Here is a 26,258-nt window from a genome sequence, read left to right on the forward strand (position 1 = left end):
CTGCAATATTTTAAAAACAATTAATACACTTAATTATTAGCCTTACCCATACTGTATTTATTTTGCTTTACACTTAAGTCGCATATATTTAACTCGAGTGAATGTTTAATAATGTTAAAAAATTAGAAACTATTTCTATTTTTATTATAAACAACCGCGACTAGGGGTACAGTATTTTGTACTGACTCTTGATCCATGGCCCTGACTCTCTCGATTACTCCTGTCCTGGTTCAAGTTAAATTTCAACTCTACGGTCATATTATAAAAACATAAGATGTTCGCTTGTCCGCAAATCGGGAATACACAATACAATACATCTATTAATCACTCTGAACACCTCGGTAGTTTTTTTTGGTTTTATTGTATATTTTTTATCTATAATATGCGTGCACACGTTCATTTTTTTTTTCAATTATTATTTTTAAGTATTACGCTTATTATTATATGATAACATGTATGATATAGCGTGTACACTGTACACATATTGTGTATAGATTTTGCTCGAAGGCTATACGATCGTCGCCCATTCTTTTATGCGGCACGTGATTTTCAGTATGCTCTTTTGTCTCCCGTGCATTATATTATATCTAACTTGTACTATATACACCTAAAACCGGGTCGTGTGTGTAAGACGATGGAACTTTTTGTCTAACCAAACGCGTCGACGACCGACAAATATTTCGGGCCTAGTGAAATAATATAATAATATAATAACAATCCTCATTGTTTTATATAATAGTATATAGTGTATTTGTTTTTCATATATTTAACGATTCGCCAGTGTCGGGCCGCCACGGTTTCCGGCCGGTCCGGTTGGATGGATGGGGGGGGGGGTTACTCGGTGAACTCTATGATGAGGTTGTTTTGCCCGTGTGGTTTCTCTGGTGGATAATAAAAACGGAAAGAGAGTGAAGGAGACTCTACGTAGCGTCTGTTTTATATCGTCTTCCTGACCGGCCGCCAACGTTTTTACGATTTGACTTTTTCCAGTACACTACTACACACTTATAAACCGCGAGCAGAAAAAGAAATTGGCGAAAAATAATTTATTTAATCCGAAGTTACATTCCTTCTCACCCCCCCCTCCCCTTCGTCGCACGTTTTATCATCGGGTCGGCTGTAATAAAAACGTACACCTCGGAGTCGCAATAAAAAAATGGCCTATGTATACTCTAAAGCCCCACTGCAGTTATCTCGCGTTGTCTGTTTAATTATATTTTAGTACTATTATTATTGTGTTTGTTTTTTTTTTTTTATATCCGTCGTATTTTGTGTAACACGGTTTCTGCATTAACTACCGAGTACAGGGTGTTTTCGGATTAAACAGCAACACAAAAAAATCCTTTTCTTCGCCTTTGTTATATATGCATATATATATATGTATTTACAATTAAAGGATTGACAAATTACAATGGAAAACGTATTATATTTTATCGTTAATATATTATTTTACATAAAATAAATATTTTTTTATACAAGAACCTACACACGGTCGGATTAAGCTTTTCAAAGGGCCACAGGCCCTAAGTTTTATTTAATGTGGGTTCTAAAATACAATGGAATTTTGTTTGTGCCGTCCGCAACGTTTGCAGGGCATTTTTTTTTTATTGTTTTGAGTGCCGGAACACCCTGTATACCTATCAAATGTGGTTTAGTACGTCATGTAAATTATTCTGTGGCCCAACACGTTTCAAAGAGATTGATCGGATGACTCGTGCCCTCATTTAAATTTTTTTTTTTTATCTCTCCCGTACGTTTTTAAACGTTTTGCCGCCCGCACCGCAGCAAGCGACCCGTGAAATTCGAAAACCAACCACGGCTATTTTTTTTATGACTTGCCCTCCCTCGCCGTCGCAGTACACGGTCGCCTTCCCCTCGAGACGATGAAATTAGTGGCGGGACCCGAGTTAAGCGCGAGCACCGGCGCTTTATAAGTTTATGGGCTTTTGTTTTTAGATGGTTTTTTTTTTTTGTTACCCGTCGACCTCTCACGCCGGAAGGGATCAAATTGTATAATTGGTCCCCGGGCAAAGGCCGCAGTAAAAATTCGTCACGGCCCGTAGAAAACACCTCGGCGAGCCGACGTAATCATACCTTCCCCTCCGCTTGCCGGGGCCGAGGTTAACTTCTTCTCCCCCGCGCCCCGGTCCGTTGTGTGTCTCGAGAGAGCTTTTTAACGCGCCGTCATCTTTTGAAGTCCGCCCGCAAAATTAATCCTCCCCTCTCCACCCACCCCGTTTCGCTCACAGCGACTTGCGTCTTTCTTGCACGCTGTGGCCAATAAAAAAGAAAGAAAAAGAACCGGATATGTACGCTGCGGAGCGTTTTTTTTTTTAACGTCGGGACTAGCCCTTTGCCAGTATTCGGTTTGTGTGTGATACATCTTGCTATTATTACACACGAACACCGACTGTCGACCGCGAGAGGATGTTACTACAGACAATAAAAAATAATAGGGACAAAAAAACATCCACCCTACTGGAAGATATTCTGGACGGCCGGCTCGTCTACGCGGTGTGTATGATAATAATTTTATAATCCTGTTTGTGTATTTAATATGGAGTGTAATAAAAATTGCGGCCGGTGTGTATAGCTATAACAAATTATAATATTAATACAAGATAATATTCGCGTGGTAATTGCGGGTTACGCCAATTTAATTAAGTTACGCGTTTGCTTTGAAGATGATACCATATATAATATATTCAAACGTCATGTCGGCAATAAAAAACACAAACACGCATGTGTTCGCCCTCTCAAAGCGATGGACTCGGTGTGTAGATATACACAATGATATGATATTATGTATACTTGTGCCCGCACCCGTTTTATATACCCCGCGAGTACCGTTTACTGTTGCATTTAACGTTTTTATATGCTTTTTTTTTTAAATAGTTAATCGAGGTGGTCGGCGGATGATGACTTCCGGTTACAAGAATATAATAATACATCTTTTATGCCTTTTTTAAGATCGGTACACGTTAGAGTCGGATTGCCTATTTTTTTTTTAAATTAATCATTCACTTTTAGTAAACGTTACAATTTTTATAAACGTATACCTATACCCTCGTAAAACGTCTATATAGTGTGTTTAAGAAAATTACCACAATTTCAACGGGACATAATAATCCATTTGTCTTAAGCCCAGCGCTGTATTCAGGATGATGCATTTGTTAGTTCATAATAATATACAAGGGAGGCAAAACGTTTTAAAAATCCAAATTGATAACCTCTCATTAATACCTAATTGTTATTGCTCGGTTTCAAGTCCATTCACATTTGATAGCTAATTGCAGCATTGCGCTACAACACGGTCCTTTATGCACGTCCAATAAGCGTGTTTGAATAATTATTATTCATAAGGGAAGTCGTTATATGGTCAAAAGATTAGAATAATAGTCGCAGTGCAACGATATAGGGCTGCATGCTTGAATATGCGAACATTGTATTATTTTTTTAATATATTTTTTTTATTACTACTACTAATAGAGAATGTATATTACTTTCCGTTTGGTGTTCACGAACACAAATTGCCGGAAACGATAAACTAATATAATAATCGCGAGCGGGACCGGACAAGACGTATGCAGCAGTGTACCAAGAGCAGGGGGGGGCGTTGTCCGTACTCAAAAATCAACCCCCCTCCTCCAACAGTGCGTCCATTCCGAAATTACTTTTGGTCGCGACAGACTATATATTGTAATAACGTTATTGAGTCATTTCGGACAAGACCCGGAGCGGTTTTTCCGGAACAACCCTCTCCCCACGACGGCGTTGGTCTTCACGGTATATTGTTGTTGTTTTTTTTTTAATATATATTTATTTTATGGTCGATTCGCGTGCGAGACGCCTGTTAGTAAGTCTTGGAGAAACGCCGAGGGTTGGTCGTGTATGTATGTGTGTGTGTATACAGACTAATTACACGCAGTGCTAGCGGCGTACAACTTCATTAAAGGCTTCGATACAATATATATATATATAGATATATGTGTGTAATAAGGGTATTAAAAGTCGATTTTCTCTCTCTCTCTCTCTCTCCGGCTTAGCGCGGCCAAAAGAAATAACGCGTCGCTCGCTAACACATATACAATATTGGTTTTGGCCCGTGGGAATTTAATTAATATAAATGGCATTGCGCCCTAGACAAGGCGCGCGGTCCGAGTAAACAGATTACGCGTCATCCCTTTTTCCGTGTCCAAGTATATAATATATATATATATATATACAAAAACCCAATAAAGTGCTGACTATATATACATATATATATACACATATATATATATATATGTATAAGCTGTGCAACAGCAGGCAGAGCCATGATGAGAACCAGCCGCAAAAGCATTGTGTGTGTGTGAGTGTACATAGTCCGACGAGAACCGAGAAGAGGGTATTAACACGCAAAAGGACGGCACCGAGAGGAGGAGAGGGCACTGGGGAGGGTAGTGGTCAATTGAACAAATGAGAAACTCCGGTTCGCCGGTATATTATATTATTATACGACCGTGTCGGCTAAATTTATGTTCTCACCTCTCGCGCGAGAGCCCCTTCTCTCCGCCGACCCTTCCCCTTTTTGGGCATCTTGAGAGGTTTATAAATGCCGGACACACACACCCGAAACCGCGAGAAGTCCCTTAAGTACGCTTCACGTTTACCTTCCTGTCGTAGTTAATTGTTGTTAATCAAAAACGAGTGACGCAATTACGTTTTAATTAATTTCCGTTCGAAAAAATTGCACGCGCTTACCGTTTGCACTTACAAAATTGTGTTTTTAGAACACAATTGTAGGCGCTAGCACTGAGCAAGTGTCTACTTTAAATTAGTTTATAGTTTAAGTTTAAAAAATAATAATTGAAAAAAGTTCCAGTTAATATTATAAAAGTTACTTTTTATGGATAATAAAAAAAACTACGAAATAAGTAACTTAATCAAGTTAAAAGTTATTCGAATAAAAACTAATTTATTCACGCTTGCAAGTTGAAGTATGGTTGTTATTTATTATCGAATAATTTCGAGTCCTTATAAAATGTAATATATAAAGCGTCATTGTTATTATGTTTCTAACCACCATAAATCTTTATTATTTTGCTTTGCTCATCAATGAACAGGCCACTGTCCCCTAGTATGTGTAAATTTAACGGTGCCCCAGAAAAATAAAAAAAAATAACGCTGTTTTACGGGCCCAAACATAATAAATACCAGTTAGCCTTTATAAAGTAAAATAAAGAAGCCTTTCGGTTATTTGTTCACCAGTTCGCTTCTGGTCAACGTTCAACTTAAAAAAAATATTGTTCATATTCATTTTTTGTACACAGTTTTAGCATTTATTTGTTGTTAAATATTTTCTAGCTCAACGGTTAAGTTTGTTTTCCAATTATGAGTGTTATACTGCTGCATTATTTCCTAATGTCTAATTGTGTTAATAACATTATACTTAGTATTAAATGTGTGTTTTTGTTTTGTGTTACAGTCGTTCTCTTGGACACCACCACCGAACCCAGCTTACGATGGACGACATATCCTTACGGACCGGACGCCAATGCTGCAGGGGTGAGTGTGGATTTTCTTTCTTTTTTTTTTATAATAATATTTATGATATTTTTCTTCTCTCTACCGTCCCCCCTTTAGAATATGTATAGTTTTTGTACAATATGTTGACGTTTTATATATTTTTGTATAAATATTTTCTTCTCTACGTAGCGCATTCTTTTCCGCTAGATAAAATCTATATATTTTGTTCGCGATAAAAAGGCGACCCGGGGAAGTTATTTGGTGTTCCCAAACGTTAAATGGACCGAACTCGGCCGTCGTTGACCGTCCACTAAACACAATACACATAACCAACATACACACACAGTTTTCCGATATTTCTTTTTATGGGCTCGACGATAAAAATGCCGTTTTGACGACATATGTAACGGATTAAAACTGTTATGGCGACTGTTATTTGCGAGACCTAATGGATTTTGGCACTGCTATTCACCGAAAATCTCGAGATGTACCAGAGAAGAGGGGAAGTAGGGCCATACGACGTTGGTGTATACTGTATATACAATTTTCTTTTACCATCACCCATCACGCTCCCCGCAGTAATATTACCAAGAAAAACCGTATGCCCTTAATGTGTGTGTGTGTACAGTGTGCGCGCGCATCGGGTGCAATAAACTGGCGAATCGAATCTAATCCCATTTCCTCCCCCAAAAACAACTTGAGGCTTATAGATTTCTTTACTTTTATCCTCTGCGATTTACACCGAGCTTAAGCATTATAGCTATTTTTCTTTTGTAAATTCCCCTTTTTTACACTTTTAAACAACAAATATAACGGTTTTTTAATTACACTTGACTACAAACGTTTTATGTCGAACGGAAATTGTCGCATGACGCCGCCATAATACAATTACTCGGTTTTTGACATTATCTAGCAAACACATCTTCTTCTTTGGCGGTTCTGACTAGCAAAGGGCTGACGACAGCAAAGTTTGTCCGAGCTGAAAATTTGAATTTTAATATCAATAACCTAATCTTTTGTAATCTTCTTTTTCTTCAATTTTTTTTATTTATGTCCGTTTTACATTTGCTAATTCAATATTAGAGAAACTGGGGGGAAATATTTAAAGGAGATTTGGCGGATGAGCTCTCTCCCTCGCTCCTGACACTTGCCGCCTGTTAATATATTTGAATACGATGACGGTAATATTGTATTTTTCATTTTACAACTGTTGTTTTGGACTGCAAAAACTCCACGGGATTCCCAATATATTATTTATAATAATCTGGATATCGTGTAAAATATTTTCTTTTTTATGCGTTTGTCAGCCGCCCGGTGGTCGTGGGCCGTGGCACACATAGTTTTATTGTATATTATATTATGTATTAAACGAGTCTCGGAGCTTAAGTCCGTATTAACATAATTCCTCCTATTCACGCCGCACAGGACGACAAGTCCTTACAATTTCAGTTTTTTGTTGTTTTTTTTTTTTTTGTTACTGTCGTGCTTACCGAGCGGAAAGGCTTCGATTTCGGTCCGTCGAGTCCACTTGACGTTTCCCGCACTCACGAGATCGGATTATAATATCATAGCGTTCACGTGTAATTCAATTTGACCCTTTCCTTCTTCAAGCTATACGTACGGCGTCGTCTGTAGTTTTTCGTGTGCACATTGTGTATATCGTGTTGCTTGTTCTCTGTCCAGGCAACATTTGTGGGTCGCCCATATAAAAAAAAAAATATATATATATATACAAATAATAAAGGAACTCGTGTTTGCAACACCGTGTGTGCGACCAATGGCAGAGTGGTAATGTATGCCGGTAGGAGGAGGTAAATTATTTTTAAGCGTCTGAGGGGGCACGTCAAGGTGCGCCGAAAGGGGAGGCGAGCACAATACCGAAACGACACGGGGTGGTGGCCGTCGCGAGTAACCCGATCCGGTAAAATGGCGCAAACACCGGAGTTGACCGGAGAAGCCGTAGGATCCTGCTTGTATTAGGGTTTTTTTTCTTCTAAGTATATTGTGTTTTGTTTTTTGTTTCTGGACGTGTGTTGACGACGGGATGACGGAGGCAGCGGCGACGGGATGGGCGTGACCGAACAGTCCAATTAAAAACGTCTTTGGCGACGACGACGTGCCCGTAATCGTGTCCCTAATAATAATGATGATAATAATAGTAAAGAACATTATGTCGCTCCTATGTGTGTTGTTGCTGTATATAGTGTATAAAAAAAAAAGTAAAAGAAAAGACACTAGTCACTAGTCCCCATTGTCCTTGTGTAGATCGTACGAACCGTTTCCGATAAGTAGTCGAGGAAATAGTCGAACGAGGCGGGTAATTATATAAGGACACATTGAGCAACAGTAACGGCACAACTTATGAAAACGAAAAAGAGGTCATGCTTAGAGACATAATTGCCAATGAGGATGGCTAATGTAAAAGCGTTGATCGAGCCTACAGTTGTGAGAAGGAATTCGGCCAATTCCTATAATCAAAAATCGTCCCTTACACCGTTTAGTTTCAGGTTATCAGATTATTAGTATGGTCTAAAGTTTAAAACACAGATATATATATGCGTGCCAAGTAGTTTTATAATTTATACTCATGTACAGTATACTCGCTATGGTAATCGAATTTTGTCTCCCCCCCTATTGTCCATCATTATTATGAATAACTAGAACTTTCCCATATTTGCACTTGACCTTTGCACAATCGGAGTTCGCCCAAAATCGGTTCTGCGCTTTGGCCCGATTGACAGGATACGCGTTTGGCCGTGTTGTGTTGTGGGTACATCCTCTTTACGTCCCATGAGAGACCCGTAGTCTCTGCAGTGTACAAACACAATTTGTCTGGGCGTTTAAAGCGGGCAACGAATAATAATTAATGTTCATACGGATTGCCGATAATGCGTCGTGTGCACACAGAAACGAATCCAACTGCGGCAGCCGATTGTAAATATCCATCCTACATACACACATAGACTATAGTATGTAGGTACAAATACATTTGCATAACAGTCGTCAATTACCGCTGTATATGCAGTCGACACCGGTCGGTCGATGCGCATTGCATTATTCTAATGTCAATTACAGACTTATAATATACACAATCACCTTTGCCGGGTGACAGTTATTACAATGCGATATTTTAAATTGCAGTTAACCCCCGGCGGTTTACAAAACATTTCATATATTATAATGTATTTTACGTGTTTTGCATGGATGGAACGTGTGAGGCGAGCACTCGTTATAATTTTTTATTTACATATTTCTCTCTTTGAAATGACGCTCATTAGCAGCAGCGCGGTGGCTGCAATTGAACGTTAAATTGTAATATAAATGGCTGATATCTTTATGATAATATGTGTTCAAACGCCTGGTAGCGAACGCGAGGTAGATGAAAATCCATATTCTTTATAATAAAATAAAAAAAACCTATAACGTTATATAAAAATAAAGACATTATATTACATTATGGTTACTGTTGTTATCGAAATCCATATTGCTGCTTCCACGCCGACCACGGCTGCAATGTGCATAATAAATATATATTAAACAATATTTATACATAATAACATTGTCACTTAACCGCGTTGACGTGGGCAGACTATTGGCGCTTTAGCACGGCCTGTAGGTCCCGGTTATAAGCCCTTTACTGAGCATAGAGCCCTTTAATCGTAGTCCTTATCACATCATCCTAAGTGATCAATCATCATTTATCGAATACCATTTGGTATGCCCATAGAATATTGTGTTGACCTTTTGACCACGGACTAGGAGGGTCATGAACCGTACTGGATGATGTGCACAATGCATATTACATTGTTAACCCAATCACGCGATAATCTATTTTGATGGGGCGCACTCGAATAGATATTAAGGCAGCCTGCTGAAGCCAACCCAAAGTCATTCGTCCCACATCAATCCTTATTTGGATTTATTTTCATTTTTAGGTTTCGTTATTTTTGGCAACGTTTATTTTTGATTTTTAACGATTAACTTACAGTGTGTGTCCGACGTTGTGGTTAGTTTATGTAATTTTGAATACCATATTATTGTTGTTGTATTTTATATTAAACTGGACTATAAAACCTCCTGCGCCCGTTTTAACGTCTCGTTCGCGATCCCATCTATTAATTTCCAACGGGTAATCGTAAAATTTATCGTTTTCTCATTGGGGACCATAAAAGTCACCCACGCGCGACCTGACGAGGGCCACTTTGCGCACTAGCCGGAACCATCATCCCGCCCTCGTGGTTTAGTTGTAACAAATAAAAAAATAAAACACTTACACAGCTTGCGCGCGATAATAACAATTAAAAATACAATATATTATATTCATAACGTGTGTGCAGGTGAAAAGACCATCTTGTCGGCCGTTTCACTCACGTCAGGTTTTTAGGACAAATTTTGTCAAAAATGGAAACGTAATTTTCCGCAAGTATGTTATTATTTCTGACTGCTGTTTTAGATACATATTATGTCAAAAATCTATTTTATTTTTAAAAGAATACTTTGAACACAGGAGGTCTTTGATGCATGTATTGCTCATATAATTAACTAATTTAAATCGATAAGAAAATAACAGGATTAATTATATAGATTAATAAATATTAAACAACACTAGTACTTCATACAGACGTTAAATATACATTTTTAAATAGTATATGCTATAAACATTAAAATAATAACACAAGAAATAAAATGATTAATTTCGCACATTTATGAACAAAAGAACAATTAAAGTATACAAATTCAAACTTAATTCATTTCTTACATTAGCCGGGGGTTTTTGGGTATAGGTACCCGATAAAGAACCACGTTTTTGGCTAAATATTATCATTTAAAAAAAATTATCAGTGACAACAAATGCCCAAGGATTATTGGTACTATCTTTTTTTCAAAGCAACTCTGATTTCGGTCGAGTGACCGTGGTGGTGTGCGATGATAATAATATTACACTCGATTCGGTGTATAGGTAAGTGACATTTCGAAAATCGATTCTCGACGTTCTTCGCGTACATATTATAAAGGTCACGAATAATTATTAAAATGAGGGCTAGTGACATTTATAGTACAACAACAACAACGCCGCGCAGCCGATATTACAAAACGGAAATAATGCGTGTGCTCCGAATTAGCATACACAACCGTGTTGTAGTTTTTCCATGCAATATTTTAATACTCACTCGGTCGACCGCGCACACAAACACACGACGCCTATACGGTTAGCGTGTGCAGTGTCATTTTGTCGCCGTCGCCGCCGCCTTGTTCTTTGGCGTGTTTCCCCCCGTGTGCGAGTACGCATTTTAAAAATAAAAGAAAATAATAATACAATTTAATATGTAGAATGTATGTACACCTTTACGTACGTACGGAATACTCGAGGAGAAGAGAAGAAGAAGAAGAGCAGGGCGAGGGGGTGACATCGGTGGTATTCTCTGTCGTTACGAATTTACATGTACATACCATTATCCGGTGAATTATTGCCGTTACAAGTTCAGGTCACACCCAAGACACAAATCGCGCGATGGTGGCAGCGGCGGCGGCGACGACGACGACGGGTATACGTCTTTACTTGTATTATACTACGGTAGTGTACTTCTCCGACGCGTTTTTGAAAGAAAAAAACATTTTTAAAAAATATATTTTGTTTTTTTTTATCTCAGAATCTAAAATTGTTGTTTGCGTGGAAATTAAATAAAACCGCGCGGGTCGCCGCCGGAGGGTCCTGCGAAAAAGTGCATTTATTATGGGGATGTAAACAAAACGAGTACAATGTAAGATGTAGGCCAAAAAGGGATTGACGAGAAGAATTCGATTAAAAATATAAGAGAAATAATATCGAAGCAGTTCGCGAAGAAGAACTTGGTGAAAAGTACAAATCCAATTTGTAATAAGACTTGATTTATTTTTATCTCGGAATTACACGATCGGAAAAGTTTTAATTTGAATGGAAAAAATAAAATACAAAGGCTGAACGCCGTTAGGTCGGACGTTTGTAAGCAAACCCGTAATCGAATTACTTTTTGTTCAATGTCTATAAAATAATAATACTACATTTCGAGTTTATTGATTATTCAAGCAACCACTCACAAACAGCGTTGGACATTGTTCTTGATCCCACTGGATATAACAATAATATTTTGCAAATTTCATCATATTGTGGCGTAGACCTGACATGAACACCGGTCAACATATTTTAAGTCTTAGCCAAGCACCTATACAATCTCTCATAACATATACATACCCAGGGACAACATTGTGGCATCATACCGCCGTATCTATACATAGTATTGTATTGGTCGTTGCATTCGCAGTGTTCCGTTGTTTTTAACATGTGCGTTTAATTCCCGTGTCTTGCGGTTGTCTCGTCGCGCATTGTGATGTCAAAAAAATAAAGTTAAAAAAAAACCTTGTGGTTGGGTTTATGTGTCATCATGTTCGGTGCAGACTACTGCAGTAATAAAAACGTTTTTGCGGGGACACGACACCGAAGAGGCGGCGAGTAGTAGTAAATTGGAAAACTCCAACTCCAACGAGTTTCCGGTTATTATTAAAGAGGCGGCGGCTGTTGCGGCTTGTATGGGAGTTTTTTTTTTATTTTATTGAAAAGGTTCTTGTGCACTTCGGTCGGCCATCGTCGGATTGCGACGGGTTTTATGGTCAATGGCGGTCGAGAAAGAGAGAAATGAGAGCTATATTATATCCTCTACGGGCCGAGACAAAGGATATATTATGCGTGTTCGGTATTAGGATTTGCGGTTTTCTGGATCATTTCACGTTGCTTTGAGTTCACACACGCACACACCGCAGCGCGCACGGCGAAGAATTCGTTCAGCGAAACCATATTGTTCTTGAGGCGATGAAAAAAAAAAACGGGAAACAATTATTATTAGCGTTATTTCTTACATTTTTTTTTTTATTAAATCCAACAATGTCGCCTTGCATTTTCCAGCCCGGTCGAAGAGAAAGAAGATCGTACGACGGTCGATCCTCTTCAACGACCGTCGTCATTCTTCAAACTGTATATTATAAGTTCACGGGCCACACCTATGTGCACTGTATATGACGCGTGGTCCGTATTAGGAACCGTGTGTGCATGTTATAGGGAAGTTGGAGTATATATATGATGTAGCCGGAATATGAGTGTGAACCGACGACACAACAATGACGAATAATAACACCATGCGCGCCGGGCAAGTGGAAAGGTAGAAGTAGAAGCAGAAGAAGGAAAAGAAGAAATGACCACCGCCAGATTATTATAATGACTCTGCGGTCTCATCACCCACGATACGACGAACAACGCAGGAAATTTCCTTGATACACTAACAATTGGCGAACACAATAGCTCACAGGCGATCCGAGATGAGAAGGAGATTTCATCGCGTCACTGCAGCTCGTGTGTTACACACACCGCGTCCATAATAATAAAATAATATTATATTATATTATATTATGGTTATTGTGTACGGTGTGTGTGTATATCCTTTCCGAAGGACCCCCGTTCGATAGCTGGGCTCGACCCCGTACGCATTATATAATACAAAACGTATATTATAGTAAGAAGTTGTTTTTTTTAATTGTTTTCTTTCCATACTCGAACCGACTGGAATAATTGAGAATTACCATTATAGGGCTAGGCCCACAGAGTCCCCGTAACGATTCGACTTGTAAACTGATATGCTTGAAAAATGTTAGTCGACCGGACGTATCAACCCGTGTCATACAGAATGAAAATTGTAGATTTTAGGGACTAGATTTACTTAACTAATCACTACACTCATCACCGTATAGCTTAACGGTCCTCGAATTCGTTTTACTATTATAAAATCCACCTTATCGACATAAAAGAAATGCTGCCAACATTTAATCTATGTACTCAGCAGCTAAGTTGTACGACGATTGATTCTGCCATGGTGTTTTTTTAGTATATATTATATGTTTCTTTTTTTGCAACCGCATCGGCGTTCCATTAATTTCGCCAGCGATTTATTCTGTCGTTCGAAAGCAAAACTATAATATGAAACGCACATAAAACAACCCTGAGTCGCCGCCCGACTGGGTGGAGAAATGAAAAATGAGAGTAAATCGGCGGCGCACGCAAATCCAAAATTAACGAGCCCGTTCGCGTCAGTAGACGTTGTTCTTGACAAGGGTAGCACATACATATATATTTACTTAGCACGGATATAGTGTATTGTGTATGTGTGTGTGCGCCAGCGGTAATGGCGGAGAACGTAACGAGATGTTTATAAGTAGCGCGATTTCGAAAATTTTTCGCCACTTGACAACTTGCAAATGGTGCCGGTAAAACGTCACGCGAGACTCCGGCTCGAATATAATTTTGAACAGCAGCTAGCATAAGGGTGGGTAGTAGTAGCAGAAGAGGTGGTGTGGTCGTGCCGTGTGGTGTTCCCTGAGGATTTAAGTGCGGCGGACGAACCTAGAAAATAAATGCGAAAAGAAAAAACCTGTACAGAGTGAGACACGACCGCCGCGGTCGTTCCTTTTTGGTGACTCGGCGTACCCCCCCCCCTCCTTTTCGGGCTCGAGGGAGTTCATTAATAACGAAAACACGCCTAGGGTATATGTATTGTATGAGGAATTCAAACGCGTCCTTTCCACCGCGTAAGCATAATATATGTTTATATTTACAACAATATTAGATTGTCATAATTATAGGGGGGGGGGGAGTTTAAACCCTTTTTAAACTCTCTAAGAATTACGGCAAAAATCAAAATCGTTACTCGAGGTCTATGTCCGGGGTTGGTTGCTGACTTTTTTTTTCGTGATCCTGAACTTCCCTAGCCTTCCTTCTAGATGCGCCAATGACCGCAGGGCCAATATATTTTTAATGGAGACTTATAGACACCTAAGAACTGCCGGTGAACTTTTACTAACCCACTTAAATACGTGCAGTCGACCGGCTCTGCGCGGATCGCAATTGGTCAACAAAGGTTGTATCAAACGCCCTTTTATTTATAGCGTTTTTGAACTGTAGTGTACGTGGATTATAAGGGTAGGCGACTTAGGTAGACCCGAACTTTGTGCTGTTGTCACATGCTTGTCTTCGGTTTAGACGGAATGTAAGGTAAACTGATGCGAACTACATGCACAGAATTTGCAGCTTCGCTTTTCTTCGACTCTCTGGTTGTATAAACGGACAGTAATACTAATTCCGAATACCTCCAGTCGAAAAGGATCAATCGCGGTTTAAAAGTACCATTACTTTTAGTATTAATAAAGTTGCGCGCCAAAGACATGCGCACAATCGCCTCTAAAGTCGTGGTGCAGCAACGTGTGCGGGATAACAGTACCTTTTTCTAATTCGTTTTACCCAAAATCTTAGGCCGGCCCCTCGTGCATCATTTTCATCGTCTATAGTTCAATGATTGGATCGGTTGCGTTTTCTTTGACTTTTTCGTGGCGCACTTGCGACTAGTTTTTGGGGATGGATAGCAGCACGTACGGCGTTCAAGGTGACGGGGTTAGGTCTGATAAAACGGCACCGCTGTATTAGAAGATGAGCCTAAGGGTGGGGGTGAAAAAGTCAGGGTCATAAATAAGGATCGACCGAAAGCTCGCTGACCCATGGCCGGGGTTTCGGATTACAGCGGTACAGACTACAGAGTGTGTGATGTCGGGGAACGGTACTTGCGAGCGTTTAATACCTTAGTGTCCCGTATAAACTTTCAAGCAATAATTAATCGGGTTCGGGGTATAAACTTGTTTTTGATGTGTATACATATACATACAAGGAAGTTTGGGTTAATCCTCTCCCGGCGATGGCGGTTGGGTTGTGCTCTTCGAGAACATTTTGCGCGCGAAATAACGTTTCGGCCAAGTTTTTCTCTTTCATTCTGCGTCCCTTTCTAGTTTATTTCTTTTTTTTTTTAATCTTTTGTCATTGTCACGACCGGTGATTGTGTATATCTGGTTTCCCTGGGGCTGCTGCAGTGGCTAATGAGCGAAACACCCTTTTTACTCCGCCCCCTCCCCTCCACCGTCTAAAGTAGACCCTTGTGAATTTCGTCAGAGTCGTATATACATATATTTATATATATATATATACTGCTGCTCGTATTTCTTTGCTTGCTTATATATATTATGTGCTCTATCAGTCAACTGGTTCAACACAGGGTGGTGCTGTCGGCTTTTATTTTTATTTATTTATTTTTTTTTTTGCCTTTTGGGTAATGAGACGGAACGCTTTTTGGCCCCGGGATCGCATTATTCACCGAACGAACCGCGCAAACCTCGACTATACTCGTTCATAATGTTTTGGTTTCAACGATTTTTTTTTTCTATAGACGTTCACAAAGGAAGAGCTTGACCGGCAGTAGTTACACACTATAACGCGTCCCGTCTATTTCCATGATAATATATTATCATGGATAATGATGATAATATATTATCATTCACATTACACGCCGACATTGTCGACTCGAATCACAATATGATATTCAGACGACAGCCTTACCGAAAAAACGATATTCAACTTGGGGGTGAAAACGCCTCTTGTGGTTGAGCCGCGTGAATAAAACATGCGACCGATTTGAATTTAAATCGAAAACGTTGGGGTGTGATTTTAATTAAGTTTCGTTGTTGTTGTAGTATTTCTATTTTTGTACTTGGGCAAATAAATCGATAGAAAATACTGGCGCGCGGGTCTTGCCGGCGAAGCGTGTATATCGACTCAAGTCGACTGGAAAATCGTTCGTCTCGTGTGTTGTATTGTGAAATAATTTAGAAAAATATATATTCTGATATTTTTGAATTTATATCAAATGAAACGGAGGTTTAATGTGTACACGTTATTTTTTGTTCGTACATTTTTTATATGTTATCCATTTGGTGTCAACACAATTTAGTTGCACAACAGACAAACTAATAATAAACAGTGGTATTTGTGTTCGGCTTGAAGGGTTATTTTACTATTATAGTGCCTAGTTATTGTTTTTTTTTTTACGATCCGGCAATAGTTTGACACTGACGTCTAACCTCACCTATAACATCCCTTCGTGGCGACAACTCTCCATCCGGCCATGGTTATTATTTGTAATAATTGTATTTTATATGTAGGTGTCCATTCCCTAAGTAGATTTTTTTATTTAAGTCGGAAACACAGCTCGACGCGTTGAATATACATGTTGTTTATAATATACATATATAGTATTATATTGTTTTGCCTGTAATATCGTTTGTCTCGGTGTATCGTATAACCGCCGATGACGCCGTCGTAGGGTTTCGTCTGCTGACCCTAAGTCCCGGCTATATTTATGTAACAGCTATATGTATATCCTCTGCGGTGGCGGCGGCGGCTGCGTCGACGGTTTATTATAATGTCGATATCCAATAAAAGAACCCCCACCGAAGCTGTCGCGATCGGTATCGACTTGTTGTGTTTTTTATGGACAAAAAAAAAAAATAAACGTTTCCGTAATTTTCCGGAAAACGTTAAAGTTGACGGCGGTATAACGGGAAAGAAATGGCGGCGGCATTATATAGACACTAGGGACTAAGGTATATGTACATGTACATAGGTATATGTATATGTATATAAGTACATTATATTCTACCGTAAATAGTTTAAATCCAACGACATATCTACACTGCTGTGCGCGACTTCTAAAGGGAAATAAATTGCATTTTACCGGCGTCACCTTTTGAGTAGACCGTGTTCTAGTATTGTATAGATATACACACACAAACACCCACCGACTGTGGGCAACCGCAATCTTTTGACGTGGACATTTGCATAATGTGACAAGTGGCTACCGCGGTCTTTTCTCCTTTTCCCCGGCCTTCCTCTCCCCAGTCGCCGGCTCTCCGTCAGGCCTCTGTTGACCACCGTGCGGCTACTTAACTTCCTTCCTTATACTATATAGGTATACAACATATTCACCTTTTCTCTATGTACCTTGCCGTCGTCGTTTTTTCTCCTTTTGGATATTATTACTTATGTGTGGCGGCGTCGGCGACTTTTACAGAGTACCTCCTGTGTATTATATTAACCTTTCTCTCTCTTTACCCCATTAAAGAATTGAATCTACCGGTTGTTAATGTAATTATCCCGGATGACGTTTACAAATTGTCCCGAGTGAGAGGGACCTAACTAAGACGGGGACGAAGGAGAAGACGACGACCGCGACCGCCGGGTTCGCTTTTTACGATAAAAATGCATATATATATATATAAAATAAAAAAGGAGGTAGCCTTACATCACCTCTCTCTCTAGTCCATCTCAATCGGAGTCTCCCCATTAATGGCACTTTAATAACATCTCCGCAAGAGACCGGGCAATTAAATACACATTACAGTTATATGTTCTCGGTAATGCTTAATAGTGAGTCTTATAAAAAAAAAAAAAAAATTACACGACTACAAATACTTCTTGCCGGGGCGGTTATCCGGTGCGCTTCGGGTGTCTTATTCTTCCCCGACACCCCCTCGCCTTCTTTGTCGTTATAACGAACAACATAGTGTTCTTACATTTACTTGAGCGCGTTATGTATTATTATTATTACTTTTATTCACATATTATTATATAGTACTTTTTTTTTCTTCTTTCCTACCGAACGCGTTGTCCGTAATGACGTACCAAATTATGTGAAGATTTCGGGGCTCATTAAGCACACCGGGTGTGTGTATATACGGGAAAAATGCGTTTTCGGCGTGTTAATGATGACTACACTATTATATGCACGACCAGTACCATGTATAAATGCCAGGTCGCCTCGCACTCGCTTAATTTTTATCCCATGGGTGTTGTAATAGCCGGGTTCCTGTTGTGCGCGTAAAAGTCATCAATGGCGCAGTACCGCTCGTCCTAGAAAAATATGTTCATTGACCGACGGGCTCGATGGTATGTTTGAATTATCCCATTCGGTTTTGCTACTGGAATTATACAATAGATATTTTTTATCGTGTAGGTACGACGGTAATTTCGGTTTATTGTACTTACAATACTTCCGTGTCTTCTATGCGTATGTTCGGTACCCTCTTTTTAGTGCGCATGCCTTTTTTTTTTTTTTTAAATACACATTTGGTATGCATAATATTACACAACGAACGACGCAATAATTTATTCTCGGCCGGCTTATGTATATGTTCGGCGCAGAGAGAAACGACTGCTTGGCGGTTGTCGTCGCGGTATTATGTAAATTTTGGTGCCGCAATTTCGGTGGGTCGTCGTCAACGAAATCCGATCAAGACGAATCGCCAGAGACACGTACAATACTAGCCTGTATATACCCACCACACACAAGTGTATATAATTTATAAATTGCGAACGAGAGAGAGACAGGGAGAGAGTATGTGTGCGAGAGGGACAGAAAAGGGGAAAGGGCACAGAGGTGGTCCTGCAGTTGATGAGATTTCGGCCGGGACCCTAGCTCACGGTTCAACGGCGGATGATGATTCAATGCGCGCTGTGCTTGCAAAAGCAAATGAATATATTGCTCGTGTATATATACATTATACACACACACACTATGTACTATTTACCCAAGCCTTTGAAGGTGCCGGTGTGCGGCTCGTGACTCATCCCGCAGGATAGGGCACACGACCGACCGGGGTGGGCGAAGGGAAGTTCGTGCTCGGAATGTTTTCAGAGGTCCCCGAGGGTCGCCGCCGGATCATTAACCCAATGGGGGTTTTTATTTACTGTATATATATATATATAAATGTATTGTGCAATTGACAAAACGGTGACGGCAACGACAAATTTCGTTCTGGCCGACGACAATTCCTCTATACTCACACACACACACCCACTCGGGCACAACAATAGAGCCTTGTTAATAATATTGTAAAAGCCCGGGGGAAATCCGCCCGGTCCTCTTCGAGCCGTTTTCATTCGGCCTTTTAACTCCTCCCGTGGTAGTATTTAAATTTTCCGTCTACATATCTATACTTATGTTTCTAATAATGATGTCGTTTGCAGTGGGTCGAGGAGAGCTACATAAACTTTGAAAAGGGCATCAACTGGAGGTCGTACGTGGTGTGCGACGTGACCAAACAGAACGTCAACAATTGGGTATGGACGCCGTTCATCGAACGCGGTCTGGCCAACCTCATCTACATCGAAGTCAAGTTCACCATACGGGACTGTTCGCTGTTTCCCGGTTTCGCCCTGTCGTGCAAGGAGACCTTCTCGTTGCTTTACTACGAGTTCGACGTGGCCACCCGGGAACCTCCGCCCTGGGAACCGGACAGTTACAAATCAGTCGGTCAGTATATTTTTATAGTCTAGACTTCGCAATTTTGCTTTTGTAATTGAAAAAACAAACAAACTTATACCGCTCTCATTTATAATAAGTGCTTACAGAGAAAAAACCAATGTCCGTAAAAATATATCGCCGCGGCCTGCATAATATTGCATGCAAAGTGTAATTGTTTCGCTCTCCCTCGGTATATTAATTCGTGTAATGCGATTTTTTAAACCAATTATTTTATATTCTTTTTTAATAATAAAATATCACAACATTATGTACACCGCGCGTCCAGTGATAATATTGTAGTATGATGCCATTTTTTCAAATGAATTCGTTAGCTTGAATTAAACTGGCGGGTGGGGGGAGGAGGGAGAACGCGATAACTCCCCTCTTCACGCCTAAAAAAAAAGTCTGTGTCCTTTGGGAAGGTGCAGGGTTATCGCAGTTCGGTTTTCCATAGAAGACCGTCGTCGCGGGAACAAGCGAGCATGTCAAACGCGCTTTGGGACGTGTATTTTTTTTATCAATGGACGGGATCAAAAAAAAAAAAAACCAAAACAACAGCTACACTGGGTCTTTTCTGGGCGGATTGTTACAGGTAGATTACCACCCGCGTTTATCCCTCACCGCTTTCTCCTTGTCGACCCGCATCGCTTTTATCGCGGTTAAAAACTTCTTACTCGAGTCTTGAACACAGCGGATATGCGGCTTCCGCCTTAGGATTTACCCGTCCACGTCGGCTATGGCAGATACCGTAAAGCCGAGCCCCGCCGGGAAAAAGATTGTTTTTTATAAATAAGTTTACAGCTCAAAGCCCAAAGGCCGACGGCCACTGTTCCGTTTGGGAGTTGGTGGCGGTGCGGTGCCTGGTGGTAACTTAAGCTTAAGGACAGTATACCGTGGAAATAATCACGCTTGTCTGTTGTTTCCCGTACAGGTCGGATAGCCGCCGGCGAAGGTAGATTCAACGCCAACAACGAAGTGGTGATCAATACCGAAACGAAAACCGTGAAAGTTACCAAAAAAGGAGTGTACTTTGCGTTCAGAGACCAGGGCGCTTGCATTTCCATCATGGCCGTCAAAGTGAGTACATTATTACTTAAAATTGTTTTTGGTAAGAGTACAACGTGCAGACCACTTGGCGAGGCTGTATATTTAAATGTACGCATAGGATATAACCTTGAGACTTCAGCAGTGAACACGAATTGAACATCCTGTTATAGACTTAATATTAACATACAATTATTTGGGAAATTCTCTACGTTTTTTTTAAATCGGACAATGTGTTCAAACGGTTTTGTTCTCCGTTCTCCAGGGGAGTCCCTCTATCGGTGGCGCAGTGAAGAGATTTTTTTTAAACAAGCTCATTGTTTGTAATAGTGCAATTTCTTATGGCGGTCAGTAGTATAATAAACGTCTTTTACGTTTTAGACTGTACGATACCTTGGCTTTTAATTAATTAATGAATTACACGTGGGCAACGAAAGCCAAAGTTAGGCCGTATCTTATATCGGCATGCTTCTCTGCGAGGGCGGGAGAGAAAGGAATATTATTATTTTATATTGCCGATGTCGGGAGGTCGGTAAAAATAACGCTGCTAAGCGTGTTCTTCCCCCTCGTTAACGGGGCACCGTTGTTTTGATTAAAATTTACAAGACTATTTTGCGTGAAAGACGACCGCTGAAGTAAATAATCACGCCCGCGGGTAACGGTTTTTTAAAACTTTTTTTACTGCTAAAAAAAAACCTATAAAACGTTTTGCGCCTTGTTTTTCTTTGTCGTACAACCGCACTAATCACGGCCCACACGTCGCTGAGGTTGGGTTTCTTTCTCGGTGAGACAATATATTAAACAACATTAAAAAAAAAAAAAATTCCAAAATAATGTCACTGAAGACGAACGGCGTACTTCCATGAACCAACTCGCAGATGGTGCGATAGCGGAGAGGGGTAAAAAGCTATACGCGATAATTATGTCGAGAGGGCAGCGAGGGAGGGGGGACCGGGTGGGCGAATTTATAGTTATTATGGTTATTACGGTAACGTCTCCGGAGTATGTCGGGTCGTAAATTTGTCCGAGTGTAACAATAAAAATAATAATAATAATAAAAAAGAAAAGAACAATATATAAGATTTAAAAAAAAAAAGTAACTCGCAAACTCCGTCCACCGGCAAACATCGACGTGACGGTCCGTTAAAATATCATGTTCTAATATATTATATTAACTTAAAAATCGCTCGGCAGCAATAAGTACATTATGCGTGAGAGCAAGTATAAACTGTACAGAATGTACTTGTACAACAACACGGTACCGGCGCTCAAAAGGTGTCAGGTGTCACGTGACAAGTGTTTCAATATACATACAGTAAACGGTACACGACGGGAGGAAATTGTTTAGGGGTTTTTATTTTCTTTCCCTGGCTGCTATTTTTCTCATCATTATCGCTGTAAGTAATAGCTATCAGTCTACTAGCCCAGTGCATGTTAACCCTTGGTATTCGTTATAGAACAAGGAAGACAGATGTCGGTTAGAAACCTCATTAACGGGAAATTCGGTTTCTTAGTCTCGACCGCTCACAAAAGCGATACTTTTTTCACAGCGGTCGCCATTGCGCCCGTTGTTATAAAATATCTATATATAGTACAAAATGAACTAGATGGTTTTGTATAGTCGGGGGCTCTCCCTACCCGGTCCAGGATGAGCTTAATTTATAGCCCGCGGTCCATACAGCTCTTGAAGAGCAGTAGAACCTTATACGATTAAGTAAGCCTCTGCTATATAAAAGGGTCGCCGCGCACTAATTATTAAGTTTCTTAATGCATAAATGCCTTTTTTTATCTTCCCTAAATCTCTCAAAAGACAAATTACCGAAAAACTTTTTAATTCTCACCATCTTTCTTCGTTTTCCGCTCTTTTCGGTTAATCGGTCGGAAAAGGTTTAAAAACTTTTTCTTTTTATCCTCGGCATGTGTTCTCTCCGTTTTCGGCTTCATAAATTCCCTTTACCATTACCATTATTATTATTTATTTCACATGTACCACCTTCATGCAAGACTATGTATAATAATATCAGGTACCTATTATTACTATTAATTAGACACTGTGTAATACGTGTAATTTAACATCTGCTCCATATTCATGCGAACACACTGTAGCACATGTGTATGTAAGTACATCACATCACATAATACTATCATGTGATACCTGTCCGTTATGAATTGAAAATTACACCCTTGGAAGTCGGTCTTTCCTCCTTCTTTGTGTACGACTCGCCCGTCGTGTGTTGTCTATAAAATATAATAATATATAACGTTTTATTTTAACGGGCGAGCGGTCTTGTTACTGTTAGTGTATTTTTATTTTTTTGGACCGTTTCGAAACTTGACTTTTTAATAGCCTCGCGAGTTAAGTTTTATTTGTATATGTGTATATATATATAGTATTTTGTTTTATTCTAAAGCGACCCCGGTCATTTTTCTCTCGTTCTTTTGTTGTTTTTCAAGTCACAACGCCGCGACGGTGAATGGGATGCGAGAAGAAATAGGCACGTTATACTGTATAATATAATAAAATAAATGAAACAACTGCTTTGGGTTGACGTCTCTACACGGAAAACTACTTTTTGTATCGACCATCATTTAGTCGAGATTGACAATTACACGCTACGGGGTGGTTTGTCTTGTTAAGTCTCCGCCGTCCGTGTTTGGTGTTTTAGTTTAAAATGTATTTTATTGTTTTTTAGTTTTTTTTTTTTTTTTTACAAACGGTCACGACCTTAGTTGGCACCGGTTGTCGGTGTGTCCGCTGGGGGCCAAACGAAAAACGATTTATTCTAATTTTATGCAGTTGGAAATTTCTTTTTTTTTTTTTACTTCAAAAACAACAACAAATCTTAACACTTCGATTTTTTTTTTTATTATTATTTCAGGTGTACTACGTCGTGTGTCCGGAAGTGGTGATAAACTTTGCCAATTTCTCGGCCACCCCTACGGCCAGGGAACTCACCCAAATTGAACACGCCACGGGCAAGTGCGTGGACAATGCCGAAATTGTGGGCGGCACTCCGACTTATCTGTGCAAAGGAGACGGCAAGTGGTACCTACCGTCTGGCGGTTGCAAGTGTAAGGCCGGCTTCGAGGCCGACATGGAATCGCAAACGTGCATCAGTGAGTTTATATATAATATGTTGTATAATTCGTAAATAGGCAATAGCTTAAGCATATAGAGCTATGGCAGTCCTTAAAAGAATAACGCCATAGGTTCATTTCGTCCTTTTGGTTATAGAATATGTTTAAAGTGTTGTCCTGAATAGAAGTGAGGTAATTTAAGAGATGGACAATTGACAATAATTTTGCGCCCACTGAAATGCGAAACTTTGCGAGTTAAGTTGAGCGAAGCGTCTATTGCCAAAGCCCAAAATACCTATTGTAGTGTGCAGTAGTGAACAGTTAGTGTACAGTACGTTTCAAATTAATTAATTAAAATTGTCAAATCATCATCAACAAGTGAATAATTTTGTGTTCAATGTTGAACAGTATTGGTGGTCGTTAGTATTTTGGATGTAGTGTCTCTGTCTTATAACATCTTCAACCTATTAATAATTATTTAGTCGCCTGTACTATACAAAAACAATAAGAATATCTAAATCTCATCTCATTGTTATGGATGGACTATGGTATGTGTGTGTGTGATGTTGAATAATGGGTTCTTTTTGTTATTTTCTTTTTAAATGTTATCTTATTGAACTTCTCAACGCTCTGTAGTATAGTATTAGATGACAATGTATGCGTGTTATCTCGTAAGAACCGGCGATGGCCGGAAATCCAATTAAAACAATCCTTTCTCAGAGGCATAGCGGCGACGATAACGACAGCCACGACCGTTACCCTTCGTTCCTCCTTTGATAATAAGCCCCGGGAATTTACTTTTGGGCGATTATAAATTATGTCAAAGGTCGTTTGTCGCACTACATTACTAGTGCGGAGGGGGTTAGCGGGATAAAGGCAGTCGCGAGCTTGCCGGGAAACTTAGATAAACTTTTTGCGTTATTCGCCGGGGCCGGGAAAGCGGAGATAATTAGCAGAGATAAGAGAAACCACGTTATCTCGTATTACAGAGGACGACGTGCAGTACAATGTGTACCTATAAAACAAACAGATTTTTCATTTTTTTTTCCAAAAGAAAAACGAGTATAATAAGAAGAATCGTTTAATCATTTCTCATAAAAAAAAAACAAACTTAAATTCTTTGTGATTTATTTTCTTGTTCCTTTAAAATCCAGAACGCGTCTCGTTACTTGTCATTTCCAACAAAAAATATATAAATTAATAAAGCGACAAAATATAATTGGAATTCTTTTTGGGTTCTCTTTCGTTTTAAACGAGTAATAGTATACCTATACTATTATTATTATGCTCGTATACGTCAAATTTTTATTTGTTTCTCTTGCCGAGAAAAATCCGGTCCCCCGCCATTATCATTATATATTAATAGGTATGAGTAATAAAAGAATGAAGAAAAAACTGGTTAATTAGTTGGTCGAGTCGTTCGGTAGGGACACACGGCACAGGACACCGCGGTGGGCTTCTCTAAACTGTATACGGCAAAAATTCCCATTTAAGTACGACAGGTTCATTTTTTCCCCAAATTTATTTATTTACACGTCGACGTTATGGCCGGCCGTATTGTATATTATATGTAGATCCGACATAGGTGGTGGCGGTCATTAACGGTGGACTAGAAGAGCTGTGCGGCGACGGGTAGGAGGAGGTCGGTCGCTGCCGTCGATGTTTGCTTAATAAACAATTTATATGCTAAACACATACACACACACACGAGGCGATATTTCAATAACCGATTCTAATTGCCCTCTCGGCCGGTATATATTATAGGAATAATATAATTATAATATATTACACGGTAAACAATGACGGTCGATATTGGCAAGCACACATCACCGTCGTCGTGGACGGTAAAAAAAAAACATACACATATCAAAATTATCATTTGCTCCCTTACACATGAATGGCAGAGCATGTAGACTTAATTTTTTTTCTGCGAGTGTAGTGGGTCCGAAAAATGCGTTTACAATATGTTTCGCTCCCTCTCGGTCGGATGAATGTACGTAATGTGTACAGGATAAACATGGTAAACACGCAAAAGGTGTACTTAAAAAGCTAAAAAAGAAAATCCACGTTTTTTGAATAAAAATCGACGGGCGTGTGCGTATGAAAGCAATAACGACAATAATACTAGTAGTGCTTATGTATAGAAAGTTGAGTGAACAAATTCATTTGGTGTAGCCTTCGAGTAAAGCTTTTTCAACTCAAATTCTGTGGGACTTTGGAGCTAGTGGAGGGTCTTGTTGCAAAAACCGCCGGTAGACGTATCTCGTTTTGTGTAGACTTCAAATCGTTAGGCCGAGGGGGTTTTCGGGTGTTTGTTAAGTACACGACAGTTTCCTGAGTAAATATAGGTGGTTCTATATATAACTGTGTGTATATTATATACCTATCCCGTTTGATTTGTAAGCGATTATAGAGATCCCG

General features: G+C 39.7%; 2 protein-coding genes across 13 annotated transcripts in view; both read left to right on the forward strand.

Annotated features, from left to right (window-relative positions):
* LOC126834734 (serine/threonine-protein kinase mTOR) overlaps window positions 1-26,258 on the forward strand; it is a 192,341-nt gene that overhangs the window by 128,014 nt on the left and 38,069 nt on the right. The gene's annotated exons all lie outside the window — the stretch shown is intronic.
* The window catches only part of LOC126834735 (ephrin type-B receptor 1-B), a 102,969-nt gene that overhangs the window by 62,255 nt on the left and 14,456 nt on the right, over window positions 1-26,258 (forward strand). For all 11 annotated transcript variants that reach the window (XM_050566879.1, XM_050566874.1, XM_050566873.1 and 8 more), the window contains 4 exons: window positions 5,468-5,547; window positions 19,439-19,724; window positions 20,647-20,792; window positions 23,639-23,876. In XM_050566879.1, the coding sequence (XP_050422836.1) occupies window positions 5,468-5,547; window positions 19,439-19,724; window positions 20,647-20,792; window positions 23,639-23,876 (750 nt within the window). The remainder of the gene's footprint in view (window positions 1-5,467; window positions 5,548-19,438; window positions 19,725-20,646; window positions 20,793-23,638; window positions 23,877-26,258) is intronic.

This window comes from Adelges cooleyi, unplaced genomic scaffold (genome assembly GCF_023614345.1).
Source record: "Adelges cooleyi isolate 19-005CV unplaced genomic scaffold, UGA_ACOO_1.1 ACOO_flye_CR_arks_rails_tigmint_CR_PRNA_21, whole genome shotgun sequence".
NCBI lineage: Eukaryota > Metazoa > Arthropoda > Insecta > Hemiptera > Adelgidae > Adelges > Adelges cooleyi.